Genomic DNA, 13877 nt, shown 5'->3' with positions numbered 1-13877 from the left:
TATAAAAAATGATTTATCAGTAGAATTAGGTGTTAAATTGTTAGCACCTTTTAATATTTTCTTTAGTTTTCCCAATCAAAATATGCACACTTTTCCTATCTTTGTTTTATGCACAATCATCCATTTCATTTATTATCGATTTCCGTCATTGTGGCGTTTTAAATGGACCATTGAAACCAACGGTATAATCATTCATTTTATCTTATCAAATATGTATTATATACCTTTGTTTTCATTCGTAGCCAGTATAAATGCAATTGACTATTGTGACAAAAAAATTAAGCTGTAAAATTATTGTAAAAAATATATATTAAATTACTACGCTTGTCGACGTAAAATGATGCTCCACAAAATAGTTGTATACTTATCTTCTGTAAAGTATTTGGTCTGCATTGTGACTTTGCAATACAAAAATATTCTGCAAATGGCATTAATACTACACAAAATTATTAAAATATTTTCTTAAAACATTGCTTTTGAGAATATTTATATAAAATTATATCTATTGTATTTTAATGTTGATTCGGTGTCCGTATTTTGATTGGCTAACAGCTTGCATACCATCTCTACGAGCAGTGCACAGGCTTTGCAGGGAGTGTACTGTTTATTTTTTCATAAGCAAAGTGCACGAAATGCAAAGCATTTTCTGGTAATGTTGATGCTGCAAAACTGGCAATGTTGATGCTGCTAATGGGCAGTCTAGCGAAAGGAGAACTTGGACAAATGTTCTTAGACTACATGGCTGAGTAGCCTAGTGGTCAGCATATTTGCCACTGGCCCATTTTGCACAGTTCCGACGGTACAGTTTCCTCCACCACCCAGTAACTGCTGCATCTCATATATATTTGATATAGGAGAGACCCACACAACTAGTCCATGACTTAAATTAATGGTATTCTTCCGATGCTCAAAATTAATTAAGATGAGGCATTTTTTTGGCCTCGGATTGTTTGGGATGCAGAGTTCCATTAGTTTCACAGACCACACTGTGCTCATGACTCACCCGAAAGACAAAGGCAAATAAAACTGCTTCTGTTGTGCTTTAATGTGGAAGCTTTTGGTAATGGATGAAATCTTCCTGATCTTTACATTACATTTAGCCATTCCACTTATGAAAAGATGTCATGATTGCCGTTGGGCAAATCGCTGCTGGATAGGTTGGAGCATTTAATTGATTTTGATTGTACTTGCTGTGGTACGTGTCTACAGGTCCTGTGTACATGGAGATGATCTTCAACCTGCTAAAGCCCGTGCTGGAGAATAAGGAGTGCAGCCTTGTGCGCTACAACGCCATCCACGCACTCCCCAGCACGGCCAACTCCATCATCGGACGTGCTGCTCACATCGCCGTGCTCGACTCGGAGATATTTCTGGAGAAGTTTTTCCTCGTCGCAGGCCTGAAGTATTTCCGATAGGTTGGTGTGGCAGCCAGAAGCCTGGCAGTTTGAGAGAGGCGATGATGATGATGTTTTGGGAAAAAAAACTGGTGATGTAGCATAAAGTGGTGGTGCGATTTTGCTGAGAATGTAATCTCTGTTCTGCACTGTGGATATTGATGTTGTATTTTTTTACATTTGCATTGATTCACATTTGGAACTGTCCTGTTATGGCCATGGCTAAGGGTAAAACACCTGGGTCTGTTCTTTATTGTCGGTATTTGAGTGTATGCATTTTTATTGTTGCATTACTTTTTAATTAGAACATAAGCTGCCCCACATTAGTAGGTGTCTTAAAGGAAAATTTAAAAAAATATTTTAATACATTTTGAAGCCCTATACTAATGAATTATATACAAGCACCATCTTGGCTGTTCCTAAAATACAGCTTCCTTTGGATTTCTGGTTTCCAATTTATAATACCACAATATTTTTTTCTATCCCTTATTTTTAATACGAATTAACAATGCTGGAATACAAATACACATTTATATAAGAGCAATATTGCATTTAGTAATATAATTTTTAGCATTTTTATCACATTACATAATGCATGTCGGTGTCCTGAATTTGGGCTGATCTCACAGCATTTTGCCTGTGACATAAGTACATGAGTTTGCTAATATATGTCACTTAGAACCAGCACAAGTGTCAAAGCAGAGGCCCCAGTAGAATATCACATGTTAGATGTATGCGACTGTTCAGAATCCCCGTTTAACATTTTTACCAGCCTCGTCTATTTGTAAATGAATTGGCAACGTTAACTTTTGAACTATGACCGAGGTAAGCTTTGAGTGCACTTATTAATTAGTCTGAAACACATTCAGTGAGATAAGTATACTTATCAAACCTTGCGGGTGACATGCGGTTCAATAAAGTCTTCTGCTCATCGTTCTCATACATTTATATGTACATATGCATTCATTATATATATATATGCATGTACATTTTGTGTGTGTATATACAATTATAGCACGATTTCTTTTGTACGGGAATATTTTGAACTGTATCTAAGATGTATTGCTTTGCATTCTTTACACCAAATGTAATTTCCAAATGCTGCAGGATATTTGTAATTCAAGATGTTTAAGAGGCTCAATTTGCTACATTCAAAGGTGATGTTTTATGGAACATGGGTGCATTTATCTAGCTTTATTCTAGGGGCATTATCTGGTTACTTTTCTTTGCTCTCATCATCACTGGGACATCAGTTAGTTGTCTCATGTTTTACTTCTTTTGCTGAGGATTTTGTTATAGAGTGAACTGTTGAGGAATGCAATTCAAATTGATGCCAACAAATTGTTTAACTCAAGTTGAACACGGGCATGTCCTTAAGGACATTGGCTGCACATGTATAAAACCAATCATAATTGCATTCCTGGCTATCGCTGCCTGTAAAGCACAATTTATCAGCATGAGGTTTTGTTTTTACTGGAAATTAAATGAACACAAAAAACAATGGACACTTGATAGCAACTGAATAATATGTAAGAACTTGGTTTAGTGTTTAAATACAATTGTACACATCTGATTTTACTTTGTAAATAACCATTTTTATCTTTAAAATGGGGAAAGTGTGATTTTAATAAATGTCATTTTGAAATAGTCTGTATTTCCCTTTTTGTATTTTTAAATCTCCAATGTTCTGTAGTATTTAGTATGCAGTAGGTTAGAAACATTTTAACTCAAACTTCTTGGCAGGTAAATATACTGTGGGTGTCTTTTGTCCGAGGCAACAAAAGGTAAATACACGATATTGAAAATAAATATATATTCTAATGTTTGTACTTTTATATAAATGTTTTAAAATTGCAAGTATTTGGGTGGTATGTTTTTAAATATCTTATAACGTTTGAGTAAGTGGAAATACAATTTGCATTTAAACGTGTAATGACAAATCGCAAATGACAATGCAGAAGATGAATAGGCTGGCTCTCGTGATTCTAGCTGACATGCTCATAGTCCTAAGCTTGCGTGTCACGTACACTTTTGCTGGATATTCATCTCTTAAATGCATCTGGCACATGAAACACTATGAGGCTGATTGGGTTCTTCTCTTATATTTTGTGCATACACCAGCTATACTGCTTTGAAGTCCGAAATTGTGCAAAAGGTAACGAAAATATTGGGCAGCTTAGAGTTGACATGCCTTTACAAAATCTGTCACTGGGAAGTTATGGTAAAGACGATACTCTACATTAAATATTTCTATTGGGTATCCTAAATGCTGAGAGGGCTGTATGTGACATTAACATTGCTTTATAAAAAAAAAAATCAATGAAAACCTGTGGATTTGAAAAGGTCTCAGGAACCCAGAAATGTCTGAGGATTCTATTGATTGCAAGCCCTTCACGATTGTGTCCAAGTGCAGCTGCAACTGGTTTCTACTAAATAAGGTAATTTCAGACATTTCTACTCCTAGAATTTTTTCACAATTATCACATTGTGTTTTATTACTATGGTTTGTTAATGCAGACTAGTACCAACATAAACAGAAACAAAATCAACAGGTTTTCTCCCCTCTTGTTTAAATTAAACTTGCATGTGTGAGCCAGGAAATGATTTCCAGTTGAGGTGTGATTGGAAAACGGAACTTAAGCGCGCCGATTGCACTCATGATGATTTTACAAGCTGGTGCTGAGAAAACTGGTTTGTTGGGTTTGATGACTTATTTTCATTGTTTTTTTTTTCAGAACACGGTAGAACAAACGTTTGTTGAATTCTGATTTTTTTATGAGGCAGCCTCGCATAAATCCCCCACTGGCTTATATTTATGCGTACGATTAATGTGTGGAGACATTGACATGTATACTGTTAACAGTTTACAAATAATTCAGCCATGGCTAAAGATATATATATATGTTTGTAATAAGATCACATTTAAATTCTGAAGCACATTTTAATGAATTAAAAAAATTCTTCCATTTGTGTGGATTCTTTAATGTACTTAGTTCAATAGAATTCAATATTCCATTTGGAACGATAAATGTTGTTTTGCCAGCTATTTTAAAGTAAGCTCTCCATGTACCTTAAACCAATGCAAACGTATTTTCAGTGCTTTAGTTATAGACCTAGCAGTAATAATGTAAATAAAAAATGTTCACAAGGCACAAACCAAATCCATGTAATGTCATTTATCCCACTTTTGGTATTGACAGATAATAGCATTGTTTTACTTTTTAAAGTTTAAAATAGTTTACAAGAAACAGCTTTCTGAATTGGTTTGTAAAAAAAAATATCCACAATTGCAGGCAAAAATGAATATTTCAACATTTTAGCAACACGTAAAATGTAATAACTGAGAATTTTAATTGAGACTCCATTCCCAGCTTGACTAAAACTTATGCCGACTCTTTCACTTTGCTGGAAGCAGTAATGATGAATAATGAATGGTAAATGATGGCAATATCCATCCAGTGATATATTAGGGTATTATCAAATTGGGTTATGTACTGCAAAGTGGATATTAAAGACTTATATTTGAATACGTGGCAATTGTTTGCCAATGGTGTCATGTCCGAATTTGCAAAGTTAACATTTATTACACAATTGGAGTACTGTTAAATGATTGTAATTATTAATAGACACAATTTTACTTGAACATTTACAGAGAAAGCAAATACATTGCATTCAAAAATGTCAATTGCAAAGTAAAGGCTGGCTGAGTCCCGTTCCTTTTTTTCAGGAGGATCACGCATTTTGGGATGTTTAGCCAACTCCACAATTGAAACATTGAGTTCCCAGAGAAAGCCCATGCCAATAAGGGAGTGATACTAAACACTGCCATCTCCTGGCAGACGAGAATATACATGAAACAACATTCAGCTTAAATTGTGTATTACATCGCAATGTATGATGGGAAGAACACGCAATTTGAGTGTTTAAAATATAGAAGTTAAAAGCAACAAGAATAATTCGTTTCTCCCATTTGCACAGCTGCTGAAATCCTGAATGAGGAGAATAAAACAATGTACTATTTTGGAATTCAGACCGTTAAATGGATTATTTGGAGAGATTTATCGCCTCTTTAATTTTCTCTGTAAGATGTGCCAAAGCCATTGATTTTTTTTTCCAATGCAGTGATACAAGTGTGCGTAAATTTAGATTTTTGTGTGCTTACGTGCGTGGACATTCTGGTCATATTTGCTTGTTTTTTTTTTACAAATGTACGTTTGATTTTGGTTCTGGGCAGATCTGCTCTTTTGGGAAACTTGTTACATACAAATATGGCAATGTTCATACACAGATTATAATACAAAATGCATGTTAATTGTTTAAAGAAAATCATATTCAAGCAGAAATGTTTTATTTAAAACCAATCTGAACTGAAGACGCTGTTGCTGAAATATTTGCACATTATTGACCACCTGCTAACAGCTGATAAACACTTCATACCATATTCTCATAGCATGTTAAACGTTGTGCAATATTGACCTCTATCAGTGACATCTGAATGAAGGTTGGTGTTTTGATGTATTGCATTGGTTTGTGTTGCTTTTAATAGTTATATTTAACATGGTTTTGCTTTTCTGCCTGAAAGGAGAAATAACATTAAATGGTTTATTGATTGTCCTATAATGATGCACAAGGGTGATATTTTTAGACTGCTAGAATGAAACGACATTTGGGATGTTAATAAATTGACCTTTTAAAAGCAAGATTTTGTTTAGTTTTCATTTACTTTTAACACTTTCCTCATGAAAATCTTGAGAAAGGTATATTTAAGGCAGTAAAGTATGCCTTATTGTAAACATTGGGCAATATATTATTCCACAAAGTAAAATACATTTCTTTTTTTCTCTTATATTAAATAGTTGGGTTTGAATCAATCCGGTCGGTGTGTCTGTGTGTGTGCAACCACATTTAGATAGCACTGAAACCGGGCACAAGTTTGGGGTGCGTATTCTATTCTGGAACATTATCTGGAACATCTTATAACCTGGACAAAAGGTAAATCCAGTATGTAGCTAGTTTACAATACACACATTCAATACACTTCTTAAAAACCTACAAACATTGTACATTTAGTATAGACAAAATGTGTTATAGCTTTTTTTTTTTCAGATAAAATTAGCAAGGTTATTGACCTAAGAAAATGCAGTGCAATCTATCTTACCTATTGGAAAAAAAACATGCCTCGTTCTTTCATGTTGATTAAAGTTTTTTAAAATTCTACAACTAGCTTTACTACCCAGCTTCGCTCGAGACTTGGATTCTTGTCTTGGATTAATACACGGCCTACACGGAGGGTGGGGGGATGCGTGACGTCAGCAGACATTGCGTAACGCTGCCGCATGCGGGTGACATGACAGATGGGTGCAACATATATCATTGCGTCCCCTTCCCCCCCCCAAAACTTTTTTTTATAGAAAAAAGTATATTTTTATAATTGTTGCATGGTGTACAATCTGGAAACTACCCGCATGCCAAATTTCAAGTTTGTTGCATGTCAGGAAGTATGCTAAACATTTCAAACAGACATTCACAAATTTCCCTTTTTTATATATATATAGATAGACTAGCTTTACTACCCCGGCTTCGCCCGGGACTTGGATTCACCACGTCCGGCCGCCTTTGTCTCCCCAGCGGCGATGTTCACAACACACCAGTTACTCGTTTGAGGCTGAGTCGACCTCGGGGAGGCCCAGGACCGGTTCAAATAATCGTCACCGGTGGTGGCCGTAAGTGGGAATCGAACTCGGGTCGCCGAGTTCGTAGCGCAGCGCTCTAACCACTACACTACCGCTCCCCCACACGCGCGTGCGTCCATAGGTACACATACACGCGCTTGCAGCAGACAAACAACTTTCAGGGTGCGTACGGCAGTGAACTACTCAAATAATAAAGCAATGCTGTGCGAAGAACGCCTTAGACCTGCAACACATTTGTATGACACTTTACTCGCGGAGGGTTGGGGGGGTGTGCGTGACATCAGCAGGCACACTGCGTGACGCTTCTGCATGCGGGTGACATGACAGATGTGACGTCACAGCTCACTTGCCGTGCAAAATATATGCATTATTGCGCCCCCCCCCCCCCCCCAAAAAAAAATATACAAAATTATACTTTTTGCACGGTGTACAGTCTGGAAACTACCCACCTGCCAAATTTCTAGTTTGTTGCATATTCACAAATATCACTTTTTTATATATATAGATAGAAGATGACTGGAGAAGCTCCACGCATGAGGGGAAACTCACATCACACATGTCAAAAATATACCTCCCTTACAGTTGTGACCCGGTTGAGCACATAGGACTTACATTCCAGACGTAGCCCCTTCCGTCTCAAACAGTGGGCAAGTTTCTTTAATCACCGAATCCCCTCCCACTTCTTTTCACCCAGGAGAACACGTGGGTAAACCTGAGGTGGGGCAAAGTGTCGGTACTTCCACCTCTGCTCAGATGTCTGGACGGTGTGGAGTCCCTTCGTCAGCATTGGTGTGAGAAAATAATGTCCGGTGCGTTCCTTGGCTTCCGATATGCGCCGAGTTGCCTTGCCAAATGTATGTCTCAGTGACATGACAACTCTTTGTGTGTGGTCCAACAACAACCGTCCCTTCCAAGACGCGCGATTTGTGGGCTTGTGCCATTGCGCCTGACCGCTGCCTCCTTGCATCTGTCCTCAAGCTAGGAGTGTGATTTCAGTGCAATGACGGGAATTCAGAGTAGTACAGCTTTAAAATGCATATTGAGGTGTGCTTAAGGTGTGCATTTTATGTCTCCGTTTTTCCCCACCCCCAGTAATGATCTTCCTGCCCATCTGTGTAATCATTTTCAGTAAGTGGAAGGAGTATTATAGCCATAAAATGTTCGGTTCTATGTTTTTTGACGGCTTAAATTGAATATCCGTGCTGTGCTAAACTGGAATATGCTTAAGCTTTGCATTAACTGATTTCCATCCTTAATTAATTGCGTATCAGAGCTCGGTGCTTTCAAGTTAGATTGTACAGCAACATCTGTAACGAAATACACGATGTTTTTTTTCTCACTAAATTGATATTTTAGATGCGTGTGCGTGTATATGAACAAAATTAACATTCCGGCGGTGAGAGAGAGTAATAAACCTAAAACGAGGATATATTTTGTTGTCACTCAACTTGCAGTTTGGGTATATAGATTGTGTGTGGCCCTGCAGTTGAATGCGTCTACTTCATTACTGTTGCAGTGGTATTGTGCAAAGCACACTGTGCATGGTAGAGTTTAGCCACACATGCCCTCTGTCACCATAACGAGAGCCTGAATCCAACAGTAGATGTATATATGTGTACACGTACACTTTTCTGTTCATCTATCCCACAACTCTGCTACTGCTGATTTCCAATGTAACTCCAGAGAAACTGGACTGTGACAGCATGTGCAATGCATTCCTTAATTGAAGAGCCATTAACTTATTCAGCTGCTTGCCTTAGGAGCTAAGACTGGCAGCAGCACACCTAATTAATGTCAGGCTGTTCCAACCAGGTAAGTATACAGTTTGTTTCCAGCATGGCCACTGCTCTTCTTTCCCTGTGGGAATAGGCCAGAGTGCATTTAGATCAATCACTTTGCCGTAAACACAACACTGCACGCGTGTCCCTTTTTTAACAGTTGGATCTGCAAGGGCAAATTATGCCTACAGATTATAGCTCAACATAGTAAGAGGGTGGGAGTATTGTTTAGTGAATTATAATTATTCATGAATAACTGAACATATGATGCTCGTGGTAATGCTATTAAGTAGAAGGCGTTTTAAAAAGAATTGTTAATGATATAACAGCTAAATGAAAGACTAAAATCAGTTCGAAAAGTGCGTTTAGAATATTTGGCTGCGGTCAAGTTCCACATGATAAGCCACTTCGTTGAGTTATCAGTTGTGGCCAGGTCGCATCTGAATAAGAGCTAAATGGTGCCTTACTTGGTGAAATAAAACAGTCTAGTTTAGATGTGGTGGATCACACAGAGATGGAGCCGACAAGTGCGTATGATATTTGTAGATGCAGAATGATGTCTGTAGGAGGCAGTACAATAACTTATTTGTTACCTATCGAGTCCATAATACAGGTATTTTTAGTATACTTGTGCACGCATTTATTTGAAAAGTTATCTGGCTGAATATTCTTAGCAGGGCTCACGCCAAACGTTATCGAGACAAACACATGTTTAATTTGCTTTATGTATGTATGTTGAACTTCTTTCGCACCGTACGTTGCCAACCCTGCGAATCGTAGGTGCATTGACTCGATGTAACAAACCATGCACTTGTGTCAATTCAAACAGCTTTGAGTGGCAAACATTGTGATTGCTTTTCAAAAACAAAGGAACTCTTTGAACATGCGGATTACTTCTAGATTTGATGTTTTCGTGACTGCAAGGATCCATACTCTTTGGTTCTTTCGGTAAAGTCACGCAGGTGAATATAAAATAATAATAATCACGACGTTTCGGAGGCAACACAAGCTTCCGTCTGATGACGGAAGCTTGTGTTGCCTCCGAAACGTCGTGATTTAGTTATTTTTTTTATTTTATTCTATTTTCACCTACGTGACTTTACCGAAATAACCAAAGAGTATGCGGATTACTGTCACTTAACTGATGAGAAAGAACAGCGGAACTTTTTTTGGTGATGCATGGCGGATTACGCGAATTAGAATAATAATTTCAGACAGAGATTTGCTTTGCGCCATAGATTTAATGACATGGAGCATAACACCTGTTACAAAATTCACAGATGCTAATTCTTATTTACTACTTAGACCTATTCAAAATCAATCAACATAACAGTATTGCAGTAAACCCTGGCAATTTATTCAAGCGTTATTTACATTTGTTAATCTGACTACACAACTATTACTTTAATGGTGACAATACATAAATGTGTAAATAGGCAATTGCATGCCTTGCTTAAGGAACAACCAACTTTTTTAAAAAGGGAAAATAATTATGCTGGTTTTTTTCATGATCAGCAGCATTGACAGTCCACCAATGAAAATTATACATTGCTTTGATAAGTTCCACTTTAATCATGGGACAACTACTCTTGACCTTCTTCACAGTAGTGATGTATCAAATTCCGAGTGGAATTTTAAAGTCAACCGAGTCGCCCTGCCACAGTGCCACGTAGCCGCACGCTCATGAGAGAAGAAAAAAAACGGAATGAGTTTCCCACATCAATCATGCACAGGACATTCCCCACACCCGTATGGACATTAAGGTTGTGCTTTTCGTGTACAATTATTTAAAACGATTATTTAGTATTTATTTTACCAGGTAAGGCCCACTGAGATATATAGCTTTTTTCAAAAGCGACCTGGCCACAAATGATAGCGCCACAAAGTGGCTTATCATGTGGACATTTATTGCAGCCAAATACTCTAAAGTCTAAATAGTTAGAAAAATGCGTTTACAGTATTTGGCTGCTATCACTTTCCACGTGATAAGCCACTTGTTTGAGCTATCATTTGTGGTCAGGTCGCTTCTGACAAAGAAATAATAGCTCAATGGGCTTTACCTGGTAAAATAAAAGATTTAGTTCCACAATCAAATGGTTACTTAAAATGATGCAATTATGATAATGGCCATCGTATAATTATTTTAATTTGTACACATTATCCAGAATTACTTTAAGATGATTATGTCGGCAGCACGCAGAGGCTCTTACTTTTAATTAAAATATGTGCTTAAGTACTTCACAAGGAGTAGTTGCTAGAATAATTTTAATGACTGCAGTACAATACTGGTAATTACATTTAAATACCCACTCACTAGATTGTTTTGCTTCTCTGTTGAACGTGTGTGTTCATTTAAAGTGGTTGAGAATAGTCACAGAGTCTGGTCAAACACAAAAATACATCATGACCAATACAGGAGTGGGGAGGCCTTCATCTAGCAGTGGATTTACCAAAATATTCTAAATTATCATATTGCCAATAGAACAGTAACGTGTAATGCATTTTGTTCCGTGATATGGTTGCAGAATAAAAAAAGTACTGGAATAATTATTCAGAATCCTCTAAATGTGCACAAATACCAATTACCACATTCATCATTAATACTGCCTTTTGACAGAAAATGTACGACCTTAAATATCACATTTGCCTAAACATTTATATTTAAGTATGTGTATTGGCACAATGGGCTGTAATTCAGAATAGTAGTATTGATGATCATATTCAGCCTTTCTCAATTCATTGCTGAAGCCCCCCCCCCCATCCCATCAGACCCCCAGTTCAGATTTTAGCTGTGACGGGGAATCGAGCTCATGTCCTTTGAGTGATAGTGCAGCACGCGAACCACTCCACCTCACCACACTTCCACTCACTGTAGCCAGACAGTGCCCAAATCAAGGTCCACATTTAGCAAATTCGAAAAGTATTGGCAAATTACTGAATTGGGACAATATAGTTCATGGCAATGATCGCCCCCATAATGGCAGACTAATGCGCCAGTGTTATTCTTGAGACTTCGACTATCCCAGTCTCCTTGAGTTCTCTCACCTGCTCAAACAAAAGAAACTTGAAAATTTATATGGTATTATTCCAGTATACAAAAGTGGCGAACAAAGCTTTAACGTTCAGCAAATCACGTGTGGTGCAGTGTCCATGGCACGATGGTTCAACTGAAATGGCAACCTTTATTTTAATGTGCACTCCAATATTTGTCAAGGTTACCTCAGCCCAGCAGTGCTTACATTGTTGATAAAGTAGGCACACCTTATGAGATTGTACCACTTATTGAGACGTCAACAATTGTCATGCTATGGAGTAAAAAAAGAGACCATCAGTCCCTACCCAAGAAAGTAGACATTACACTTTTCACTCAAGACCACCAATAGGGATGAGCTATGCTCCACACTTAGGAATGTTAGCTCATTTGATTAATTCACTATAAATACATATTTTACATATTGAAAAACTTGTACAAAGTGCACGGTGTGGGAGGTATCCAGCCTAAAACATGTAGGCATCACTCTATAGATGTGTCACACTTCCATGTGTTTTGTTTATGGATTGATACGAAAGCTACCAACTGAAGAAGTACTATTGAGATATTTTGTTAACATTTTGAGAGAAAGTGTAATGAGCGACTTCCGAGACACGTCATGTAGAGGGTACTCTCTTCTTTATTCACATTCGGGCACACCACATGCCAACCTTATCCTCTTTCTTCTCCGAGTACACACGTAGATATTAGCATCCCTACAAGCTACATGTGGTCGATCCCACAGCGTTGTTCCGTCCGCCCACTCCCGGGTTCGCCGCTGGTTGACTGCATGCCGGCGAGGGTTGTGGGACTTCGCAGGAGATCTTCCACGTGGCCGAACGACGGAGAGAGATGACGGTGAGCAGCGACGCAGTCCGGACCCAAGGCTCCCCACACCGACCACAAGTCCTCCTCCGCATCTGCTTGTATTGCCGCAGGTGTGGCTATGCTACGCCTCCGGCCACGCCCTCTCGTGGAACCTTCTAGCCAGTTCCCGGAGTATCTCAGCCATCCCCGCCCTTTACCTTTGGCCCAGATCCCTCTCCCTTTGGGATTGGATGATGTTACATGTCGTGCCTGTACCCGTGCTTCCCTTTTCCAACCAGTAGATGTCACTATGTCATTACACAAGTATTATTTTATGTGTGCACGTATTCACACGATGAATATTGTAACAGAGTTGATCAAGAATATATGGCCATTAAAAAGTTGTGGACATAGCAACCCAATTGAGACGCTGGTACCAACATTTAAAATCCAACATTTTAAAATCACTCGTTGCTATTGTAGTAGGTTCAAATTAGGTGCACACACACGCAACTTGGAGGCAACACTATTTATTAAACGGTAAATAATATAACACTCTACATGAGGTGGTGACCACCTTCCTCAACTCACTAACACTCTGGAACACGACACAGACTGGACCAGGCAGGCAACGGCCTGCCTGGCCCAGGACGACAACTCGGGACTTGACGACCGAAGATGTCTTCACCTTGGAGTACAGTACAACAGCAGCCTCGCTCTGCGTTCACACCACGCTTATATTTGGTTTGGCGTGGCTGGCTCCGCCCCGGCGTGGCTGGCTCTCTTCAGGCCACGCCTCCCTTCCCAGGACACGCCTCACTTCCCCCACCTCTGGGAGGGTCCGGATCCCTCCACCACGTGACCCCCCAGGCACCCCCTTGGGGCCCCCAGCCTTCGTACGGGCCGACACAGTAGTGACCTTTCTCTGTCACTACATCACCCCCCCCTGTATAAACACACAGCCGTCCCCGGCTGTAACCCAACTGTGAAACATCGAAAAGGTGTGCCTCCGAACCAACAACATCAATAAATGACCGGCGACCGATAAGAAATACAATCACGTAATATATACAGAATCGACGAGGGTAAAAGGGAACCGCATAGAAAACGGGGAATTAACAACAATTATACATGAAAACTGGCTAACCCACTTACGCTCCAGCACAGCCGCCCC

General features: G+C 38.9%; 1 protein-coding gene across 2 annotated transcripts in view; it reads left to right on the top strand.

The window, feature by feature from the left end:
- Nucleotides 1–6094, top strand: part of FAM135A (family with sequence similarity 135 member A) — a 68643-nt gene extending 62549 nt beyond the window's left edge. For both annotated transcript variants that reach the window (XM_078600499.1, XM_078600500.1), the window contains one exon: nucleotides 1210–6094. In XM_078600499.1, the coding sequence (XP_078456625.1) occupies nucleotides 1210–1415 (206 nt within the window). In that variant the 3' untranslated portion in view covers nucleotides 1416–6094. The remainder of the gene's footprint in view (nucleotides 1–1209) is intronic.
- Nucleotides 6095–13877: the final 7783 nt, after the last annotated feature.

The sequence above is a fragment of the Lampetra planeri genome, chromosome 14, assembly GCF_965212315.1.
Source record: "Lampetra planeri chromosome 14, kcLamPlan1.2.h2, whole genome shotgun sequence".
NCBI classification, from domain to species: Eukaryota; Metazoa; Chordata; class Hyperoartia; order Petromyzontiformes; family Petromyzontidae; genus Lampetra; species Lampetra planeri.
This window is presented reverse-complemented; position numbering and strand designations above follow the sequence as displayed.